This window comes from Botrytis cinerea, chromosome 1, assembly GCF_000143535.2.
Source record: "Botrytis cinerea B05.10 chromosome 1, complete sequence".
NCBI lineage: Eukaryota > Fungi > Ascomycota > Leotiomycetes > Helotiales > Sclerotiniaceae > Botrytis > Botrytis cinerea.
The window spans coordinates 1,836,657-1,859,868 of NC_037310.1; the positions used below are offsets into that span (position 1 = coordinate 1,836,657).

Below are 23,212 nucleotides of genomic sequence, written 5' to 3' on the forward strand. Positions count from 1 at the left end.
GTCACCAGTTATATCATACCAGATATTTATTAGATACATATCCCAGTCTGCAATCCATTCAACATCATAAAGTCTTTTTTATTTATCTCTACCTCGCATCTCCCCAAAACACAATCACAGTACTCAATCTTCTCCCCTCGCCATCCCATAAACTTTTGCAAGGTATCACCCCCTTACCTTCCCATCCTGTACTTAAAAGTTCATTCACATCAACAAGCGATGTATCCACGTAAACTAAATGAATCAACCCTCGATTACCATAGTCATCTTTGAGATCATCATACGAAGGAATGACATCATAGGGGAAAGTAAGAACAGTATGGCGTGTAGATGAAGTCGTGAGCGAATTGCCGCGGTGCTCGAGCGTCTCAATATTCTTTATCTATTGCGAAGATCGTCAGTCATTATAATGCTATTTCTTCAGCGGGTAGGAGAAGAACGAGAGAGGGGAGAAAACAAACATCGATAGGACCATCACATATGCCCACATGCGCGTGCCACTCTACCTCGCTTCCACGGGGCAAGGAATCCACCTCCGCGGTCCAGAAAGGTGGGATCGTAGGGGTGACCGTTTGCAGGATATTGTGGTCGGGATATGTGGTTGTCGTGTGTTCGGTTGAGAGGGGGGCGGTGTTGGAGTACCGGAATTTTTCTTCCCAGAGATCGCGCGGTTCGGAGTCGGAGTCGGAGTCGTCGGAGTGGGAGTCTTGGGTTGGGAGGTCGTGGATGTGTTTCCAGGCTTGGTAGGCGAGTTTTGAGAGGGTGGATGTGGAGGAGGGGGAGGAGGGGTTGGGGTTGGGAATGTAGATGCAGGCGCTGGTGAACCATTTGATGGATGTGGCGTCTGCGATGCGGAGGAGATGTTGGAGGGAAAGGATGGTGGAGATGTGGAAGGGAGATGAGGGTGAGGGTGAGGGCGATGAGCTGGGGAGAAGCATGGTGTGGGGGATGAGGGGGATTTGTCCGGCGATGGTGAAGGTTTGGGAGGAGGAGAGCGAGGAGGGGAGTGAACTGGCTTGAGAGTATGGTCCGATGTTGGCGGGGGCCCAGTAGGAGCGCGATTGTACGTGTAGGGCTTTACGGGGCGTTGAGATAGTCGAGGGAATATGTAATGTGAGATGAACTATTAGAGATATGCTTGAGGGCATCGAGGATCCGCAGGAGATGGTCACGCGAGATGGTGGATTGGGATGAGGGAAGAGAGTGCCGTAAATCTATAGATGGGTTAGATATGTATGTTATTATGACATCAAGCTGTGTTTGGAATTACCTTGTTGATCGTTGTGAAATCTTCCATTGAGCGTAGCATAATCATGGTCGAAACAATGTCGGTGGTTTTCAACGATGCTTGATTAAGTCGCACTTTTATGGATTCTACAACACTTTTGGCTTCGTCTAATATCGATGAGCAAGAGGCACTCTCTGGTGTGATTGTCCAATGTGTCATGTTGCCGCCTTCGATGCCATTAGCACTCGAAGATTTGAGCTCCCACGTTGGCGACGCCGATGTTTCGCTACCCGGTGTGCCTGATGTGGAGGGGTCGTAGGAATGATCATTTTTGTCCAAGGCGGATAGGATTTCCGAGGATCTCTGATCAAGCAATTCTGGTACTCGACAAGACTTTTCCTTGCTCTCGATGCTCTCTTTATCCACTAAAGAAGCCCTACTTATCTGTATCCAAGCAGAGCCTCCACCTTCCCTCACGACCCTCGTGTCTTTTGTCTCCACTACTATTCTCTTTTTAAACAGCCAGCTCGGTCCATCCACAACCAGAGTTTCAAACTCTCCACCTTCACCCAACACAGCTCCATCACCATCGACACTGAATCTTTTCATGGCTCTCTCCACTCTCCGCATCCCCTTCTCACACGCAACATTTTCCCACAAGAAACTCTCGTCGAGTCCACCACTCGCCACCTTGATAATCCTCGCATCCAATCCTACAGCTTGCATATCCTGCAGAAGAGAAATCTGCATTCCAGGGGGAAGAATCGGATACTGCCACAAGAACGAAAGAGGTACGAGTCCCATTCGCATGGCCACGGATTCCACGCGCGTTCGTTGATATGTAGAGAGTATTGCACCGGTACTTAGAGCATTTGCCTCAGGGTGCGCATCTTTGATTCTTTGTAACAAAGGAACCAGCGATTCCGTTTCATCCCCATCCGTGTCTCTCTTCTTTTCTACCGATTCTTCAGCATCCGAACTCGTGAGATCCGCATCGTCATAACTCGTCCCCGTTTGAACAGCACTGCCAACAATAGCCTGTCGGTATAATGGAATGCCGAGAGCCTCTTCATACAACGGTATAATGGTATGCCCCACAGTCTGATACATAAAACTATTGAGGTCATTTTCATCCTTGTGAATACCATTGCTTTCTCCCGTTTGTGGCTCAGTGAGAGGTGGATGAAGATTTCCTAGAGCGACGATTTTATGTCCATTTTGAATGCAATGTAATATTGAGAAGAAACTGTCTTTTCCGCCTGATACCAAGGCAATCACGTTGAGAGATTCAGACATGACTATATCTTATTTCAGGTCGGTAGTGTGAATTTTCAGATTTTGCTCGCGAGAACAATGTGGGCAGATGAAAATCTAGGCGTTGGTAGAAATTGCCATGGGACGCATTCGACTTTTTGTCCGTAGCACTTTTCAAATACGAAATTCTAAATCCTGAGCCTTAATAAGTGCATCCAATGCGATTCAAATATTCACAATTATTAAATGTTCACATCAATTCGGACACTCAAGTCACCAAGTTGGGGGGATGTGAGTGACCATGCCTCAGGCATTCGAGAAACCACTCTGCTGCAAAGAGGACCATCACAATCGTTGAGGTCACTTGGGTCACTTGGGTCACTTGAGTCACAGTTTCATGATGAGAATAGTTTGATATTTATGAAATGTATTTATTTATTTATTGTATTTGTAGTCTGTTGGTATATCTCAACATTCTGGCCAGCACAAGGCAAGACCCAAGAGCTACGCAAGTAATTCTGAAGAGAAAATTGCAAAGCAAAAGATCAGAGACGGTCGCCCGCTTTCCATCCACAGCTCCACTGATATTTATTACAACGAATGTAAGAAAGTAATTTCCCTTGCTTCCCATCATCAAAGTACACGCTTTGAAAGGTTGTTGTACCTTAGACCATCCATCATCACGCTAAACCGACGACAAATACAAAGTTGAATAAAGTAAAGTAAAGTACAAGAATGGTGAAAAAAGTGTGCAAATAGCAGCACATACACGGGACAATGACTTTTGTGTTTCAAGCAACCCTCCCAAATCATCATGACAGCGTCAATGCATCCTTTATCCCTAATGCCCAACACACGACAAGCAATGCGCAAGCCCAAATATTCAGTGTTGTTTAATTTTTGTGTTCGTAAGTTTCGTAAACGGCGTACTCCGGCCAATCAAGTATTCGTACACCAGTATTTACTCTGATCTCTTGCGCTTCTTGCGGGATTGGCTGTCGGACTCACTATCGGTACCGCTGCTTTCACTGCCAGATGCACCTGCGGCTGCAGTGAAGAGTGCGGTGCCAAGGGCTCTGATTTGCTCTCCGTCACTGCCAGATTCCATGTCGCCAGGAACCTCGCCATCTTCCAATACGCCCATGACAATAGCACCACTTCCGTGGGTGCGGGAGTGTTGAGATAAGTTGTCGCTGCGGGAGAACTTCTTACCGCACTCGTGGCATTCGAATGGCTTTTCTTGAGTGTGGAGGGATCTGTAATGGCGCTTCAAGTGTTCTTGTCTGCGGAAACGTCTGTTGCAAAGCTTGCAGTGGAATGTTTTGGAAGGATCCTCAGTCAAGGATTGCTTGCGACCGCGACGATTGACTGGTGCTTGATGGGTGTTGGCAGCGTCTGATCCTGATGAGCCCATCATGTTGTTGCTTTCTGAAGAACCGGATTGACTTGGGGCGGTGGATGTCTGTTGGTGGTCGGCAGAAGTCTCTTGTGGCTGAGCGCCCGATAAGTTATTCATTGGGACAGTGAATTTTCGGGATCGGACCATAGAATCAAATTCCGAGCTATCTTCGTCGCAATGAACGATCTTTGACTTTTTGGTACGCTTTTCCTTCTTGGGCTCAGCTTCAGAGCCTGAAGCAGGTGGACTTGGGAGGCAGGCAACTGCAAATCTTTCGGTCTCGAGATCCTCAAAGTCTTCAAAATCGTCCTCACTGATGAATGTCTCTGATTCAGGGGAAACGAGATCAGATACAGTGCGTTGTCTCTTGCTACCAAAGAATTGAACGTTATCGGTAGAAGGGAAGTTCACAAGACCGTTAACAAATTCGTCTTCAGAATCGAGCTCGGAAAGGTGATCAAAAGTAGGAAGACCGTGGTTGGATGTTGTGGTTGTTGTGAAATCAAAGGTGTTCGCACGTGTTTCGATTTTGGCGAATGCGTCACTACCCCCTAACATGTATTGATGTTCTTCTTCTTCAGCTGCACAGAGGGTTGGCAAAGTAGAGAATTCACGACCCGAACTCAAAATTGGGTTTGAAGTCGGAGGCAAAATTGAGGAGCCAACTGTGAGGTTTCTTGGGTCGCAGAAGTCGAAGTCGGATTGTTCAGAGGTGACGGAGCGAGGATAAGGGGAAGGAGAAGGTGAAAGCGAAGGGCAAGAAGTGGCAGACAGGAGTTCGTTAGCGTGAGAGCTAAGCGAATTTGGATGGATGAACACTGGAAAATTGGTAGCCTCGTCAGTAAATTATTTCAATAATTATTATTGTTGCATCAGAACATTGAAAACAATGGCGTTAACAATTTTGATGCGGATTGTCAAATGGATTATCGCAATCCGTTGTCGTTATCCATTTTCAAACAATTCCAAAGCTGGTAAGGATAAAAATCTCGAATAGTAAAATAGCATACCTGGTGTCATAGGTGGAGACCCGCAACGAGCCCATTCACCGGCAAGATTCTCCGATTGAACCTCACTTTCACATCCCTCCTTAACACCTTCGAAACTCTCGGCGCCGAAAAATACACTGTTAACTGGGGTGGGTAGAATGTCACAGCTGGATGGACTGCTCATGGCACTGCAAGATGCTGAAAGTGGTGGGGTTGCTGGGTAATAGTACATGTCGTGCTCGTTTTCCGAATCCAAGATCAGTCTTGGGGAATGATCTTGAATCAATATGGTGGGCTTTTGGTACATTGGGCGTGGAGAGGACATTGGTGTCATGTGTCCGAGGTAGCCAGAGTTGAAGATCTTCTGTTGCATTGGAGGCTGCGAAGACGAAGAGTTTGGTCTAGAGTACATTGGTGTTGATGGGAGGGTTTGAGCGTGTTGGTGGTACATAGGCATAGGCATATGGCTTGGTTGTTGAGAGAAGTGACCATGTTGACGGTTGTCTGATTTTGGGTCTGGGTTGTAGTAGAAAAATGGGGATTGTCCCATTGCTTGTGCGTAAGAGTCCATGGTAAGTATCCCTTGGTTTCTCAGCTGGTCTGCAGGACGTCAGTTTGCATTCCTCGGACCCTGTATCCAAGCACAACGTACCGATGTGAAATTTAGTTAGGATAGTTTGGTAGATTAAGGTACTTTGTTGGCAGACCACGTTGGTCAAGATGTCGATGCTGAATCAAGTAATACAAGGCTTCGCAGGTAATGAATGAGGGGCGGACAACAGCTGCAGGGAGATCTGTCTAATAATGGCAATGTTGGAGTAACTGATTATACATAGGCTCGTCAAGTGGAAGGATTGATTGATGTCGACACAATGGTTCAGTGCAATATAGTAGATTATCGAAGTGCGAGATAACAGAACAAGAGCGATAGCAGAATGCCAAATGAAGGTACAGAAGAAGTTCGAGGAGGCTTATGATATAAAAAGCGCAAGTCGAAGATGTTCCAAAAGATTGAGTTACAAAAAGGAAACCGTTAGTCGGTATAAGAAGAATATGGTAGCGATGAGGGAAACCTAGACAAGATGAACGAACGAAGGTAGTGACGGGGACCCTGCAAATAAAGTAAAGATCTCGAAAGATCAACGAGAGTGATAGAGGGTAAGATAGGCAGTGCGACCGAAAGGCCAAGTCTCAGGCAAAGGCATGGGAAACGGGTGGGCCAGGAACAAGAAAGCAATGAGTGGGTGAGTTAGGTGTGGATGTGGTGAGTCGGCGTCCAGGACCCTGTCTGGGGGAACCGGCAGCGATTGAGATGGGATGGACGAATAGATTGATGGAGTAGCATGGAAATTTCTAAATCTAGTACGACTGTGGATTCGGAATCCTAGCATTTTCGTGTTCGACGCTATTGCTCTTTGAGAAAGTGATGATTCTCCGGGAACTTTTTGATTTTCTGGACTAATACACGGATTCTAGTAGATTAGTGGCCATAGTGGGCTCGTTCTGGTGGCTCGGGTGGTACTGTACTATGCCAGGTGTGAGTAGAAGTGGAGAGCGTCGAGGAGATATATTACTGAACATGGAATAGAATGGTCTAATAAGTCTACCCATCCACGCAATGCTAGGGTCCTTGTACGGACAGTTTATTTGTCCTGGGTATTGAAAGGGCATGGAGGAAGAGGCGGTCATGAATGGCTCAAGGGAAGGGAAGGGAAGGGAAGGTCTAATACGTCGTGGGTTAATGACCAATAATCATTAGTTGTTGGCTTGAGCATTCACATTCACATCAAGCCACTTTTCTTTTCATTATTTGATTTTATTATAATTATGATTGTGGTGATTATGGTTGTGACGATTATCTATTTTATCTATTTTATCCCATTTTCCTTTCTTTCTCCCTCGCTCGCTAGCCACTTTGTGTCCTTTTTCCCAACATTCAAAAGCGGCGAGAAGGTTAAGCAGCGCACGACCGTCGAGCATTGTGCATGTATGCATGCATGCATAAGCCCGAATGATAGACTAAAGTAGAGTGGGAGCGTGGTAACTTGGAAGGTATCATAATCATAATCATAGCATAGCATAGCATTATGTATTATGTACTATGTATTATCCATACGAATGAATATATACGACACAGCACACTATGAGAAACAGCTAGGTTGATGGCTTCTGTGAGAACATGGACCTGGAGTCCTGGACAGGTACGCGAGCGAGGTACGAGTTAGTTACAGGTTGCAGGTTACAAGTTACGAGTTACGGGTTACGAGTATCTTACTTTCGAATGCTGCGTCACTTTTTCCTTTAGATTGCAAGGTAGGTAGCTGCTATTTGCGTTATTTCTGAGGTCATACAATAACGTTCAACTATACAGCATGATGGACCTATCTAGCTAGCGAGCAGAACTCACCTGGAAGGTTGGAGTTTGAAGTTTGAAGTTTGAAGTTTGAAGTTTGAAGTTTGAAGTCTGAAGTCTGAAGTCTGGAGCTCAAAGTTTAGATGTCTTCGTAGTCCCTGCTTTTACTTCCACTGCATTCATTTGCTAATGCCAACTAACATAAACTTCAGCTATGCTGTCCGACTACTGTACCTCTCAAGGTTATCTAAAATAAAACAAAAAGTATAGCAACCATCAATACAAACGCAGTAGATGGCATGATTTCAATTCGCTCGTTCATTCGTGGTGGGTCTAAACCGATGGTAATCATGATGGGCGGAGATTACGACCGACACATTATCTATTTGGGATGCCATGGAAAACTAATCATTATTATTGTCGATTCAATAACAGCCCACGTCAAGATCCAAATCATTCAATAGACATTTCTAAATCTATCCGTCCAGTCCGTCCAATGCATGCAAAACTCAACCACACAGATTTCTTTCGGAAAACTATATTCTTAGCAAAATAGACCAGTTTAGACAATATTTTGCTCCATGCTACCCACTGCCGACTACCTATTACCTACTGCCTGCCAGGTTGAAATCTTGATGAAGTTTGCCTCATCTCATGGTCCACTGTCTATATCATTCATCGATGACACTGACATCAACCTACAACAACTAACCATACACAGCCCACCTCACCTCAGCCCTGCCGCCGCATTGGAGAAAAATCTTCTTCACAACGCTCCCGTGCAATCGTCAAGTGCCAATAGAATCCCATAATTGAAGTGATCAGAAGAAAACAGGCCCCTCATCTAATACGGCCTCTCCGACTGGCGATGCGAATCACATCCCAAAACCAAAATATCTGAATCCAAGGGGAAACATATTTTGGCCTAACAAACTTTTGGATCTTGTCTTTAACATCATTGAACCAACCCAAGCATTCGGTGGTAATGTTGTTTTAACTTGTTTTTATTTGGATGATCCAAGTCTTCAGAAGGCAAAGGAACAAATGAAAAAGTTTAAAGCGAGACGCGAAACACGAAACACATTGCTGGGCCATTCATATCGTGAAGCACACCCTCAGATATGCATCAAAAGACCGTTTTAGGATATCTACATGAATCTAAAGTGTGATTCGTGCATGGCGAAGGCGATAATGCAAAATGATCCAACAACGCTACCCAACAACTTTACTTTTGCCGTTGTATTACGAACTCTAGCTGGCTCGATTTGGCTAACGTCCCCGGTTCGTTGGCTACATGGGAAATCCTCTCTTCTAATTTCGGCGTCGTGGGTTTCACCCTATCACATCTTGCCATGGACCTTTTTCTCTCTTCTACAACGACCTACGTTGTAAGCAATTCACAGCTTACAGCTGACAGCTCCTAATTCGCCGGAGGCAACCTTAGATGACATCGTGTGCATCCAATGTGCATCCACCCCTTCCTTCCTTCCTTCGCCCCCAAGACTAGAAGAAGAAGAAACCCTTTTTCCTATCGATAGAGAAATGATCCTTAGATCCAGCCCTCTTTCAGCTTACTCCAAGAGCGCTTTGCCCCGCGTCTACTGCAAAGGTTGATTTGTGGGGGAGAAGAAAGACGCCATCATGAAAAGATGAAACAACGATCTCCTTCTCTTGACTTTCGAAGATCAGGATAAGATCAGACAGTCTCCCCGCCTCCCGCGAGACATTTGATTAGATCCGACTTCGTCAGTTTCTTACGCTGACAAGTCATTATTCAGAGATTTTTAGAGTTGCGGCTTACTCAGTGGTACTGATACACTCTGCAAGCAAGTTGTGTACCATCAACATCCCACCAAAAGAAAGTCTATAGCCGCAGTCTGGAACTGGCAATTGAAACACTGTCTTTCATGTGAACACGCCTGAGAAAAGTCAAATATATGGTTGAGACGGAGCCCTTAATCCTTAGACGCCGGCGTTTGAGATGATCTAAAGTTTATCATGTACTATCACCCGAACGATTAGGCCGCGTATTGGGCTATCGTTTCCATCGGGTTGAACCTTGATTTCACACACTTCCTCTTGACCACTAGGGGTCTAACTCCTCCAAACATCATCATTTGAAGATTCTTCATGTACAAAATCTGACCTCATATGACCGGGAACTCGTTCACGCCCACTCTTCTACGTCTAATCGATAAGGTGATAACCATTGCGATAGGATGAGTCCCGGCCACCTAGCGCCGAGAAAGAACTAAGATGGCTGCATAAAATGGAATGCACACACTTTTCCAATAATGCACAGCGTTTCGCCCAGTTCCCACAGCCTGTCAATGATGGTTCTCATCATCACAACAAGGCAGCACACGAGGTTCGAGGCTTCAATGTGGGATGCTGAGATATACTTGGTGGGATGCCTGTCCTATCATGTCCAAGGTGGTAAAATCCAGCTGGTGTGGTGTGTACTCTGATGCTCCTAGTCCGTTGCACGAACCAAACATGTAGGTCTTGTGCTGGCTGCTTCTTTTGGTTCCTGAATAGCATTTCCCAAAGAGAGCGAATAACCTAACGATGTGCAGAAGGTGCATAGGATTCCATTAGTGGTGGTTGCGCGACAATCATCATCACATCACTGCTTCCTACTGGCATGTTGCATGTTGCATAAAAGTGGCACTCTGCAGTGATATTCTAATGCAAGTTTGTGCGTAGCCGATCTAAACATAGAGAGAGCCTTTTCCATCTGATTGGATGTCTCCGGGGGAGCGGAGAGAGGATGATTTTCTTGTTTGGTTTGGATTCCCTTGCTGCTTTTTGTCAAATGTAATCAGCCATCAAGGATAAAGAGGCTGGTGCAACAAAGTATAACTTGAATGTGGTGGAGTCGACTGATTTGACCGAGGCCTGCATAATGGGGTGGCATTTCATTATTACTTTGTCCCGAATCCGTATCGAATTGGCTGACATGGATTTTATATCACAGAGTACGGTACCATCATATCATCCCATACCAGACCACACCATACCTGGGCCGAATCCATAGAATCGAATCCATAGAACCATTTCTCTGCATCGTAAAGCCAAACCAACCCTCTTCCGGTGAACTTCCAGAAGAAGTTGCGATATGAACTTGACTAGGGAGCCCTGCCCTAGTCCTCGACCCGGCAAGTTCACGGTCATGGTCGCGGTGAAAGGAAAGTTAGGAAAGGAAGGGGAAGGAAAAGAATGTAGGGATTCTGAGTGGATGATGCATTCTGACGGCTTTCCGTTGCAATCCAATCCGTCTTCTTATCGGTCGGTCAAAATGGGACCTTCTCTACTCCGTATATATCCATCACTTTACCCATTAAAATTATCATTCACCAATCGGGCAATGAATGGCATCGTTACGTGTGTCCACCCACCCCATTTCCAAATTCGCTGGTTGCTACTGCAGGAACCGATGCAGGAACAAAGCAGGAACAGAGAGGATGCTTGACAATATGATGAAAGACGAAGGCAAAGAAGGTTGGAGAGACCTCGACCTCAACAAATGTTGCATATGCATGTGTGAATACATACATACTTGCTTGCTTGCTGATTGATGTTACTTACTTATTCTTGCATCGAAAAGCAGGAACAAGACGAGCCTGCCAATCTTGAACCCTCATAAGTCCCAGTTCCAGTTCCAGTTCCAGTTCCAGTTGCAGTCCCAGTCCCAGTCCCAGTCCTTACTCCATCAGAATCTAAGTTTTGTCCCGATTTTTCTGTCCACCCCATTTATGATTTATTTACCGGTGTCATCTGAAAGTTCCTTCGCTTGTTCCCGTGGGTAATGCCAATGATATGGAGCGTACTACTATATCACGCCAGGCGGGCTAGTCGGCGGGGATTCATTCCTAGAGCCCCAAACCCTAGCTTGGCCGCTCGCTGGCGAGGCTATCGGGCTGGCCATTTTTTGGGTTCAACTCAAATGATTTTCAATCTCGAATCTACAATGACCCACTCACGGCTCGCGGGTTTGGTATTCCTAATGCCCTCGTCCGTTCAATCTTGACCTTGACAAGCTTCACTATTGGAAGAAGGTAGGTCAAAGACCATAATACCATCGATTTATGTGGAGAGTCCTCCCTTGCTCTTCGAGTCAGGTTACATGTCAACCGATGGCTCCATGCAAAGAAAGACGGTTGTCAGATGTCCCAGCGGGATGGGACCTGGGAATGAATAATGCTACGACTCTACTTTACCAGAGATTGTGCTTGCTGGCGCGCCACTTTTTGTCATCGAAATAGAATGATAGAGACCAGCCAAAGCCGGTCGACATACTAACTATCTCCCAACTACCGCTATAGCACGCTTTTCCTCTACAAACTGCGGAACCTTCCTCACTAAAGTCCTGCTTGATCTTAGTCCTGATGATCTAGGTACCCTATGACATATTCTTGTAGATCCATGCCGGCCTGAAAACATCACTATTCTGAGTTTGAATAACGCGTGACGATGTGAATCGGAATGCGAAATGTACGCATACCTACCACCTACCTAAGCCTCATCTCATAGCACGATTCAATATTGAAAAGTTAGATTTGACAATCAAGTTACCCTTCAGGCACATGCATCTAGTTTATTATAGTTTACGATATACTTTCTCGATCGCGAATGATTCGAAGCTTCGCAAACTCTTGTTTGCAGGCTAGAGTTACATTCCGAGGGCTCCTTGGTCCTCGACCTCTTTCATTGTCCAGAGAATACTCAAGCACACCGATACGGCACTATTATTCTGATCATGGCTGGAAAGAATGGCCGAGGAGGGACTGGAACTGGCTCGAAAACCCCGGATTCTTCGACTCTACCCTCGAGGGTTGCAATTATGTTTGTATCGAGGCTCACCGTTAAAGCCGAACTTTTGACTGCAAGCGAGCGGCGCTGCTCGGATGGAAGGAAGAACGGGTCTCAAACATGTTGGAGAAAGGCAATTTGCTGACACAAAGCCTTCCATGACAATACAATACAATACAATACAATAGCATCTTCCAAATGCGTTTGCCACTGATATGTCTCACTGTATTCTATTCCACAGCCTGAGCGGCGGCAAAAAGCTTAAACTATCGATAACAACTCTCTTAGTCTATGGGCTATTCTAATAGTGAGACCCAAAGAAGGGTCCAATACAAGAGGACCCTTCGTGAAGGGATATACGCAGTACATGTCTCATTAGTATGATCTACTGGCATATAACAAACTTTCACTCGAGCCGGTGGGTTTACAAATATCAATAACGAAGCTATCCAAGTCCAAGAACAAATTGCTCGAGGATCACTCCGCAACCGTTCGAGACGTCGATCTAAGGCCGAAATGAGCCTGTACTACATTAAGATACCAGTGTCGGCAGTTCCTACCAATTAGTCACTCGGATCCGTAGGCGATGCCGTAAGCCCTTGAAAAGAAGGTTTTGGAAAATCGATTGTGAGGGGTGCAGACGTTCTAGTGATGCTTTGAGAGATGATAGCGAGATAAGTTTCATCCCAATACTTCACAAACCATGTCCGTTTGTGTCGAAGTTCTGGTACACTACTGGCCTTCCGGTATTTAAAATAAATGGGGGCCCGTCCGCTGCCAAATCAGATGCCCTTGCCCTCGATTGAGGGTTCCATATCATACCCTGCAGCTGCGTCTAGGAAGATGATTGATCTCCCTCTTGTCTCTGAAGCAGAGCAAAACGTCGGATGTTCGTAAGAGAGATAACCATCCAGTGGCATAGCATCCACACACCAGCAAACCTTCAGAAAGCTCAGATATACACAAGCAAATAAGTGCTCGTTCCACTTTTGTATGCAGCCACGGACATTCATGCCGAAAATGTAGCATGCTCTCCGACAAATAACACACTCTTGTCTCTGGAGGGACTGGATATCCGCGAACCTTGTTGACGGGCCTTCGAGAACGTTTCATGAAGCTACAGAACAATTTCAATTACGGCATCCATGACCTTGTCCTTTTCCAATATCCATCATCATTTCCAATCTTCCACATCCATTTTTTTTCTCGCCCTACTATTGCAAGAGCTGTCAAAGAATCGCATGAACCGGACGATTCGCGGTCGATGCCGCAGAGAAAGCAGGTGGGGAAATAGTAATATCACATCCGCTGCTATGATTTGCTGCGGAAGTTTATGCCGTCTTGAAGATCAAACTCTGGTACACCAAGGTTGAAGCATGTGCATGAAGAAGCTATCCCCCGTTTGACGGATGGAAAAGTTTATGCGGTCTACGATAGATTTGCTAGCAATGTATTATGGATAGTAATTATGCACTCTATATTATATACAATACTTGTCATTCTCCACAAGCTTGGGTATCGATATGAAAGTAGGTGAGCCTTTTTTGTACACGTGTCTCGCTTTCTTCCTCGAATTGAAACCGAAGATTGAAAGATGCCAATGCCTTTTTATTTCGCCTTTTCAGTAATCTTCAGGCTCGTCTGCGATGTACGCTATGATGTTTGTTTCCATATCCGGACGTACCGTTAGATTGCCATGGGCCGTCAAAATCACGAGACTTCATGAAGTGTGTAAGAGATGGTGGGTGGAAGTCTGGCCCGGCAAACAATCCTTGAAACGCTATGAACGGTGAAGAGAGATGGATATGCCCATGGCGAGGTTGGTTCTGGCGGTATCCGAAGAAAGCGGTATGTATGTATGTGTGTTCATCGGTTGCATGTGTGGTCGTATGCATGGGCAAAGTCGAATGCTTGTAAAATGGCTTTGCTGTACACGAGTGCTGCAAGTACCACCATCATGTGGAAGAGTTGATGAGAAGCCCCAAAAAGATCGAACGATTTATTGAACCAGCGCTCGGGAAACTGTATCGGTCAGGACTTATTCTGCAGGGACTGTAATCTCTCCAAAGAAGTTTTGTTCGCTTTCTTACCTTGATGGCATATGCTGTTGCACCAAGTACGTTCAACATCAGCGTGATCAAAACCCAGGTGATTCCCATCCGTTGATTTTGTACTCGCCAGCCGTATATAGTCGCACCATGGACGACAGGCACCATTGTGACCACAGCTAAGCTGCCAAAGGTGGCGGCTCGTACAGGTCGCAGAAATGGATCTCGAAAATGAGGTTGAAAGGTAGATACTGAGCAAGCGACTGCTAGGAGTGATAACTTCCTCTAGTTAGCCTCCTCTCCCAGCAACAGACAGGAAGGCTACATACCAGAGCCCAATAAGAGTATCTATGAATTGCGGTGTCGCAATAGAACCCGTAGTATACTAGAGGAATCGTTGCTCCCCACATCAGAAGAATAACTCCCTGGAAATCCAGCTGAGCTCCAAATGTGTCCATTTGTTGGCTGTGGTTCATTACGGTATGATACCTATGGATGACATCAGTCACAAAGCCTTCTGGCGTTCAAAGGACAAAGATTGGCAACTAACAACGCCGACAAGCAAAAGCATATCGCCACCCCTAAGAAGTACATCCCACAGACTACGATGTCTTCTTTGGTAGCCACGGCATATCTAGGTGGTATCTCAGCCTTGTACAGGTAGACCGGCAGAGCCACGAACAACGCTGCCCCAATTAAATGAGACCAAATATTAACTACGTGCTTTGTTTAGCTTCAATATCTCGAACATTACACATCATCCATGCACGTTGAGGATATTGCAACATTGGGGTCAGTCTATTCTTACTAGTCTCGTTGTGGAGGTATCCCCAACTTGCAAAACATTCTCGAAGAGAATTAGATGCCGCTCTACCATCAAAGAAAGTCGAGTATTAGAAATGATTCTTTACAAATTCCTCTAGCTTCAAGCACCCACGTGGCACTCTTCCTCCACGCCTTACTCAGAAAGCTAAATAAGTTGAGATGAATGCAACGTCAAGGCAATGCAGGATGAGCAAAAAGAAGGGAAAATAGACTGCATACCGATATCCTGTCTCGATGAAATGATTATCCTCCCTTCACACAAACAATTAGCATCTCATCCCAGTCAGCTGATTTTCCCCTCCACTCATTCCCCTTCAATCAAAAGTCAAGCGATTATACAACCCCTCCACGATCAAAAGGACCCCTCCATGTCATCAATTACACAAGCGCAACGTCGCACTCATGCTTAAAAACCACACTTATCCAACGAGGGAAAACAGCGTTGAATCCTTCGAGGAATTCGTGTAGGAAGCGACAGCACAAGTAATGTAACCAGCACACGCCAGATCCTTCGATGGCATGGAGAATGTACAGCTGACATTACATACACTACACACGACATGTATAATATACATAAAAACGTTGCAATGTCGTATTGCGAGCGAGAATTTTCGGAATCCTCTTTGTGATTTCATGAACAGCCAACCACGAAGTAGGATTTGGAGAGAAAAGACCGAGGTGACACTTACTGTTGCCATATCTCTATCAAGACGTCGTAAGACCGACGCCACCACATCAGCCTGTGCCCCTTTCTCGAAGATATTTTCACGGCGCAGTTTGGTGGGGGGAGGGTGTAGGAAGTGGTGTTGCTTGTTCCTGCAGAACTCACCTAATTCGGTCCATTGTTTTAATATCGGAGTGTTACGATTGGAAAACGGATTTGGAATTCCCAATAAGGATGATTTCTCATCATGAAGCGGTTTCCTCGAATAGACACCTTCCGTTCCTGGAGAAGGACTTTTTCGTCGATGTGCCATGGGGTTGGGGTAGGATTGCGACTAATAATAAGCTGATATTTCTGGAATATTGCCTTATCTGTGGCTGAAACTGCAGGTTTCCTTCTTTTTCCTTGTGGCTATTTTTGACAAATCTGACTTTGAATATGCAAACGACAAGATAAGAAAACAATTGGAGAAGAAGAAAAAAAGAATGAAATGTCTTGAAATGTCTGTTTACTTGAGAATTCATCGCCGAACAATATCTTACCTCGTTGGCGTGCCGTGATAACTACGTGCCGTTCACCGCATCGCATTGCATTGCGCCCACATAACACTATGGGAGTTTGAAGTTTTGCGCACACGAACCGAGCGGTGCAATGCGAGCAGCTGCAAACTTTTCCATTGTCACCACCGCACATGTATGCCGGCCGCGATTCCATTACTCAATGGAGCGAGATCCCCATCAGATCCGTACTTTCTATGTGAAAATGGCCTAGAAAGAAAACTCCCGTGCCGTTTCCGCGCTTTGATAATCATGTATGTCGCGACTCACACGCCATGCTCATCTGCAATTGGCTGTTTCGCAAGTGTCTGAACGGGGCAAGGAAAGGAAAAGCAAAGCAAAGGAAAGGAAAGGAAAGAAACCGGTGGGAGTACGTACTACGCACTCTGCCATCTAAAATCTGACCCACGTCGAAGAAGACTGTGCCTTACATAACTGTCGATGCGTGATTGAGAGGTGCATTGCACAGTTACATTCCTCGGGTTTTCTCTTGGCTGATGACATGTGAGATTTATTATTGCTTGTTCGCTAACTGACTGGTGACTATGTGAGGGGTTACGATACATGCAGATAGGTAAGGAAGTTTGGGTGACATCGCAGGTAAGAGATGTTTCATCGACGCCCGTTTTTGTTTCTCATCTTTGTTCGAGCAGGCAATGGCTAGTTATCCAATTGGTAGAATAGCTTTGTTGGAATGATGCTGGTGCTTGCGAGTTCATACTGGCTAATTGTCTAGCAGTTTGTTCTGTGTGTTAAGTTACAATGCAGGTAGCTAATAGGACACTGTAATATGTAAGTGCAGTACATACTGTACTGCATGTGTGTTTCGGGAAAGAATATGGAGTGAATTCATTCCTTTCATCGACCGAATCTGTTTGTTTCTAGGCTTGCGCAGACTGTTGGTCGCCCACAGCAGGTAGATAGCAGCATATCTTTTCTTGGTGAAAACTTCTAGATCATTGTCTTCGTCTAATAGCAGAAATTATTGATGGTATCTAGACATGCCTTCTTGATAAATCATTAGCTACAGAACTCTGTTGTTATTATCGGATAGGCATGCTACCGTGAGATCAAACACACAAGGCATACATGATTTCAAATCTAAATGAACATATAAATCTGCAACATAACTCTTACCATACAGAATCAGTGGACAACATGACTCTTAGCATAGAGAATCAGTGAATATAGATATGTATCTAAATCACAAAAGAGGTGAGGAAATGGGAGAGTTTATACGGTGTGAGATCAATTTACCATGGGGCGTGATCACCATTTGCTAACTCGTTGTCGCTTCCCCTTTTGTCAGATGGCGACAATCATTCGGCTACTCGTTCCCAGCCCGAGCCTTCAATGTTCCTTCTTCAACTGATACCTTAACGCGTATGTAGTTGTTGCAATCAGAGGTTCGCATCGCCGTTAACGAAATGGGTTGAGAAGGGAGCAGGATTATCAAATGCTCCTTCTTTTTGGCTGCAAAGCACTCTCCGAGCTGCTTGCTACTTGTAATGCACACTGTCGATTTTTGATAAGACGCCATCTGCGGCTCATTGAACAAGAACTCAACCCCAAAACAACATGATCTAATGTAACATACCACTAGTGGTATAAGAATGTTATGTATATATCCCTTTTACTGTTTATATCTTTCACCTCAGATATACACTTCACTATGCTCCTCCCATAGCAACTCGAATGCATTGCTAGGCTTGCGTGAAGATGTTCATTACCGCAAGCAAACAAGATTTGTTATTTCTAATGTTTTTGTTTGCCACTGAAATTGTGTCAACTGATCTCGCCAGTTGGTTGAAGGGGTATTTATGGAAAAAACTTCAAGAGAAATCTTTCGTATGAGAAAGATAAACATGACTCTCGTAAATATTTGGATCAGAACTCACAGTCTCTGAAATGGGTTTTCCGCCACATGGGCAAACAGCATATTCATTACTTTCGCAGTTGATCTTCAGTCGACTGTTCAACGCAAACCTTCAGTCTTTAGCTCGCTCACTTTGGAGCCATCAAAATTCAAAGCTCAGGCTGAACCTTATATCATGAGCTATCGCAGCCCAAAAGTGGATGTATAGACTGATGAGACACCTCTTAACCTCTGACGAATTTTAATAGACCTTGATCTGAATTCATGCCCTATGAAAACATATAAACTCATTTCATGACCTGTAATGAATGATTGTATTCGAGATCTTAAACAATACAAAAAAATCGGAAAAGTATAGTTATATTGGATGTTTTCTTTTGCCCATGATTCTATGCGTCCGCTGGAACTCTCATGAAATCTATTGAACCCTCAAATTACCCTTCTACAGCAAGTTTATTTGAGGCATGTCGCTCTTAGAGCGCATTCTAATTCCTAGCATAAAATGTGATCATTCGATATCGATAAGGTAAGAATCTTCATTGATTTCTCCTAACAACCATCCCTTTCCACTCGTTATACAAGATACCAGGGGCCGTTGGTTTCATATGATTATTTATGCCGACACTTCCAGATCTCGTTCTTCGATCTTGGACCATCAATCCATTCAATCCTCTCCAATTGCTCGCTCTTCCTATCCTATCCCCGAAAGAAAAAGGCGTGAGTTCAAGAAACTCCACATTAGCCGAGATGATATCTCCTCGTACAACTCATACAACTCGGCTAGCCCATTGCTCTGAAAACTGAACTCTCGGCGATGTTTACCTTCGACCTCATCTCGTCATTGAACGCTATCAACACGAAACAAGCATTCAATCAAAAGACACCAATGTACTTCGAAGTTAATTTATACTGTCTTCTCCCCTAGATCTCCTCGCTACACAGACCTTCAAGATCCGAAATATGCTATAATTATACAGATCCGATGATTCATGCACAATGACCACATCGAAGCATCTCGTCTTATTCGAAACCGCAAAGAATTATCTATATATACTTACCCCAGAGAAAGAGATAGAAGAATTTTGCTTGCTTCCGTAAAATATCAAACTATTGCACATCATCCGTGTGAAATCAGAACAGATGAATGAACAACCGATTGAAGAATTGCTAAAAGCACAAAAGTACCAGAGAATGGACATCGTATTCAATGCGGGCAATGGAGAGTAAAGTGTAACAGCGGGCCTTTTGCTGGAGATAAATGCAGACAGGTCTTTCGAGGGGGGAGATTAATGCCCCGATGTGGTCTCGTCATCTTGGAAAATAGGGTTTTATCGTATCAAAGAACGAGGCGAAAGGGATCACCTTAACGAATGTAATGGCTTTCAATTTGCCACATGAATGGACAAGCTGAGATGGAGAGAGGAGGAGGCAAAGGAAGGATCGGATGTAGATGCTACTAAGATGGATGTATTCATGGACAGTTGAAGATTATTCACGAAGCAAGATGAGCAGCTTGCTACGTCGGCTTTGTAGAAGTGAGAACACTAGATCATGCTAAATTTGTATAGATCAAGCAGCATGTATCTGATATTAAACTTGAACAGAAACTTCGTCACAAAATTTTATTCGCCTATTACCTACCCTTCGTACAATCCGAATGCTATTTACAGAAAAACATTGCTGGTATCCCATTGCCATAGAGTGAGGACTTACACGCTCGAGTAAAGTACTGGCTCGTTTTTGTCACGTGTTGTGAAGATGGCAGTGATTACTATTGCAAGATAGTTACAGTTTCGCATGTTCTCATCTCATGATTGAAAGATAGTGGAATGGAAGCGGTGTTTGTAATTAAGTATAATTGATGAATATTAAATGAATCAACTCCTTTCATCCGGGTATCATAATCGCGTAACTCCATAAAACCAACAACAGTACAGTGTATCTACCATTGAGTTTACAGTTCCTCATTCCTTAACATCTCTAATCTGTTGGCGACAGAGTCCACAGATGGAGTGGCTTTCGGAAGCACAAGTATGTCACTAGGAGGTGCACTACCCCTACCGAACAGTATTGAGCCACTAGAAAGTAAATTGACGAATTGCTGGCCTTTCACGATATCCGTCGAATGACATGATTGCCCATCGACTAGATCGATATTGTCTTTTAAGTATGTGATTTTGTCGCTAGAATTACAGTCGGAGCCGCGATATAGACTGATCCAATCAAAATTACCCCAGGTAACTTCAAGATCTGTAACTGATACGCCCCAGTTCCAGCAATTTGCTGTGCCAGTGTTGTTGGATATCTCGGACTTGGCGGGGAAGTTGTCATCGGATACCACACTTTGGGATGTTAGTCGGTTAGGTGACGAGAAGGGGAGGGATATTTATGTTTTACCAGCCAAGGTTGACACCGCTGACGCCAACATAAGCGACGACATTTTCGACATTTTCGACATTTTCAACGGATATTCTCATCTGACCCGGAGCGGGTATAACAATGGCTTCAATGCAGGCCATAAAGAGACAAAGAAATGAGAGGGCCGTAGAAGTGTACATTATGACAGGTGATTGGGATAGAATGGGAGTCGACGGAATGGGCTCGTTGACGCGATATAGCTAATGGCTAACTTATCAGGTGGAGAGTCAAAGTTGAAGTCGGGAGTAGAACGAGGAGGTATACGAATTGAAGCAATGGCCTGAGTCGTACCTAGCTATGTAAATAAGGGACAAAACACTTGGAATTTGTTGCTGAACTCTCATGTATAGACGAGGCTTATACTTTTATATACCATGACGCTTATCCGCCTGAAAGTATCGTATTTACGCGAAAAACGAAGGAATTTATGTCGTATACAACGGCCTAATCCACAATAAAGGCTATGCGCAGTCTTGCCCAGACATTCCTCATGTCAAATCGTTGTGGATCGACTTTCTACCTAAATGCTACAGAAATAGGGCAGACAGAAAATGCCATGAAAAGCCTGGTACTCGACAACCAAAATACATTTCACGTCAAACCAACTTGATCGATGTATGAAGAGCCAATGGAGCGCTACTCCCACAAGCTTTCGTGGCAGAAGGAACAGTATAAACAGGCTAATACATATAGAGGGTGGGATACTGAAGTCGCAGAGTACCAGTATGTGGTTCGATCTCAACAGGAGCGTTTGTACTTCGTACAAGTTAAATTAACCAGTGGTGGGGCCAGCGCTTACGAGAACTGCACCCCCAATACGACATGGCAATTTCACACGAGCATGTATGATCAGCTCCGTGCTATTGAATTGCTGAAATGAAAACAGTGAGCAACATAGCATCCGGCCACAAGGGTATCTTTAGACGTTCCCAAAAATCTCGCAATACGAACAGTGGGCATGAAGCGATCAATTAGACCGATATATATACTCCGTACTCGCGGCAAACACGCCGAGCGAAGTACGAGTTAAATCCAACATCAAAACACATGTACGCACCCACCTGCCAAATCATAGACATCTTCAAGTTTACATGGAGCTGTCCTGCCGTAGCATCGTCGGAGCATCGGAAGCTACACGACCTGAGGCACCAAAATATCCCGAACGATCCGCGACTCTACTGGTGAATTTTCATTTCTATGTGTCATGGCGCCTCCTTTCGAAACCTAACAACTAACAACTAGCAACAGCAAGCACCAGTACACCTCTCCTCGCACAAATTCGGTATCCAGAATCGTCATGTGCAATGGCGACACGGAGCTTTCACGCTTTCTATAGGTTCCTTCGTGCGTTGTTTTGACTGACATAATATCGTGGATATATTGTCAATCCTCTTCCAAGCTTCTACCCCGGATTCCGATTCTCCAGTACTCCTTTGGCCCATACCTTTCAATGCGTTTCGTTCCCTTGTGAATGGTTTTGTGCATTGATTCCGTCTGTGTAACTTGTATTCACCGGAGATGCTGAGATTTGGAAAGTTTCCCTTATGTCATAGTTGGGTGTGAATAGTCTCTTTGTTGGACTTTTTTTTCATATGACTCTTGCGTTTGCTCTATGCTCGATTCTCTTCTTACTATATACATGGTTTGTGTATACATCCTTTGTATGTAAAACATCTTGTCAAATCCCTGAGGTTTCTTCAGAATTTCTTTTCTGGCCACCAGAGTTCTTGGCCCAAAGTTAGGACCAATGTCCAACTTAGATTTTGATATAGATTATTATCTGAATCGTTTTATTCCTTCCCCTAGACTTTACATTCTCCCAACGCCAATATCCTGGTTCCTTGGATATCGAAGTAAGCCGAGGTCTCGAACTGGTAGTCTAGTTGTTTGGTTTTGGGCTTTCATTGGAGCTTTCTGCGGCATTGCGATTGTCGAAAATATATACCGACTTCCATACTTCAAGGAACGTGGCACTCCATTGGTCATCGCAAGTTTAGTATGCTACCAGAAGTTTGCATGGAGTTTCGTCATGTCTAACGATAATGATAGGGCGCTGCCGCAATTTTAGAATATAACACAATCGATTCTCCTCTCTCCCAGCCACGAAATGCAATTTTGGGTCAACTATTCGCCTCCATCATCGGCGTCGGCATAACAAAACTGTTCGAACTTAGTCGAGACTTTGAGAATCTACGATGGTTGGCTGGTGCTCTTTCAGTCGGTGTGGCTTCTGCTGTGATGGGCTTGACCAACACGATTCATCCACCCGCTGGAGCTACTGCTTTGTTGGCTGCTACGTCACCTGAGATCACGGAGATAGGGTGGTTTCTAATACCTTTGGTCCTGCTAGGGAGCGTTCTTCTGGTTGCTATCGCTTGTCTCGTGAATAACATACAGAGGACTTTCCCCATATACTGGTGGACGCCGCATTCGCTAAGCAGCCGGTCTGAAGAAGATACCGAGAAGAGTTCAGAAAGTGCTAGTGGAGTGGAACAGCCAACCGAAATTCAACACACTTCCGAAGAAGGAACAATAAAGATTGATAAGCATCACATTATTATACCTAGCTGGTTGCCATTGGAGTACGAAGAGAGAGCAATATTGGAGGCGATGCAGACCAGGCTACAGCAGGGGTTGCAGAATTCAAGGACATCAGGAAGTGATCGAACCTTAGTTAGATGAGACTGTAAATATGTAAACTGTGTAATCTTGGATATATAAGTTATTTGACATAATGTGTAGTTTGAATTGGTATGAACGAAACCCTTCAAATACTAGAGGTAGTAACC

The 23,212-nt window shown here is 44.7% G+C and overlaps 5 protein-coding genes across 5 annotated transcripts; 1 reads left to right on the top strand and 4 right to left on the bottom strand.

Annotated features, from left to right (window-relative positions):
• Positions 1-11: 11 nt before the first annotated feature.
• Positions 12-2,709, bottom strand: Bcdph6. The gene is made up of 3 exons (XM_024690521.1): positions 1,271-2,709; positions 462-1,214; positions 12-382 (listed from the first exon to the last, which is right to left on the bottom strand). The coding sequence occupies exons 1-3, from the start codon at positions 2,522-2,524 to the stop codon at positions 89-91; spliced, it is 2,301 nt and encodes a 766-aa protein (XP_024546290.1). The 5' UTR covers positions 2,525-2,709; the 3' UTR covers positions 12-88.
• Positions 2,710-2,880: 171 nt separating this feature from the next.
• BcMsn lies at positions 2,881-6,617 on the bottom strand. The gene is made up of 3 exons (XM_024690522.1): positions 5,523-6,617; positions 4,892-5,470; positions 2,881-4,699 (listed from the first exon to the last, which is right to left on the bottom strand). Exons 2-3 carry the CDS (start codon positions 5,439-5,441, stop codon positions 3,444-3,446), a joined length of 1,806 nt encoding a protein of 601 aa, XP_024546291.1. The 5' UTR covers positions 5,442-5,470; positions 5,523-6,617; the 3' UTR covers positions 2,881-3,443.
• Positions 6,618-13,457: 6,840 nt separating this feature from the next.
• BCIN_01g05170 (hypothetical protein) lies at positions 13,458-16,144 on the bottom strand. The gene is made up of 8 exons (XM_024690523.1): positions 15,738-16,144; positions 15,598-15,610; positions 15,128-15,160; positions 14,892-14,953; positions 14,634-14,799; positions 14,413-14,572; positions 14,126-14,362; positions 13,458-14,057 (listed from the first exon to the last, which is right to left on the bottom strand). The coding sequence occupies exons 1-8, from the start codon at positions 15,883-15,885 to the stop codon at positions 13,902-13,904; spliced, it is 975 nt and encodes a 324-aa protein (XP_024546292.1). The 5' UTR covers positions 15,886-16,144; the 3' UTR covers positions 13,458-13,901.
• A 3,691-nt stretch (positions 16,145-19,835) lies between these two features.
• On the bottom strand, positions 19,836-20,765 carry BCIN_01g05180 (hypothetical protein). The gene is made up of 2 exons (XM_001561379.2): positions 20,403-20,765; positions 19,836-20,347 (listed from the first exon to the last, which is right to left on the bottom strand). Exons 1-2 carry the CDS (start codon positions 20,561-20,563, stop codon positions 19,960-19,962), a joined length of 549 nt encoding a protein of 182 aa, XP_001561429.1. The 5' UTR covers positions 20,564-20,765; the 3' UTR covers positions 19,836-19,959.
• A 1,093-nt stretch (positions 20,766-21,858) lies between these two features.
• On the top strand, positions 21,859-23,193 carry BCIN_01g05190 (hypothetical protein). Its single transcript, XM_024690524.1, has 2 exons — positions 21,859-22,419; positions 22,473-23,193. The coding sequence occupies exons 1-2, from the start codon at positions 22,171-22,173 to the stop codon at positions 23,103-23,105; spliced, it is 882 nt and encodes a 293-aa protein (XP_024546293.1). The 5' UTR covers positions 21,859-22,170; the 3' UTR covers positions 23,106-23,193.
• The last annotated feature ends 19 nt before the right edge of the window (positions 23,194-23,212 follow it).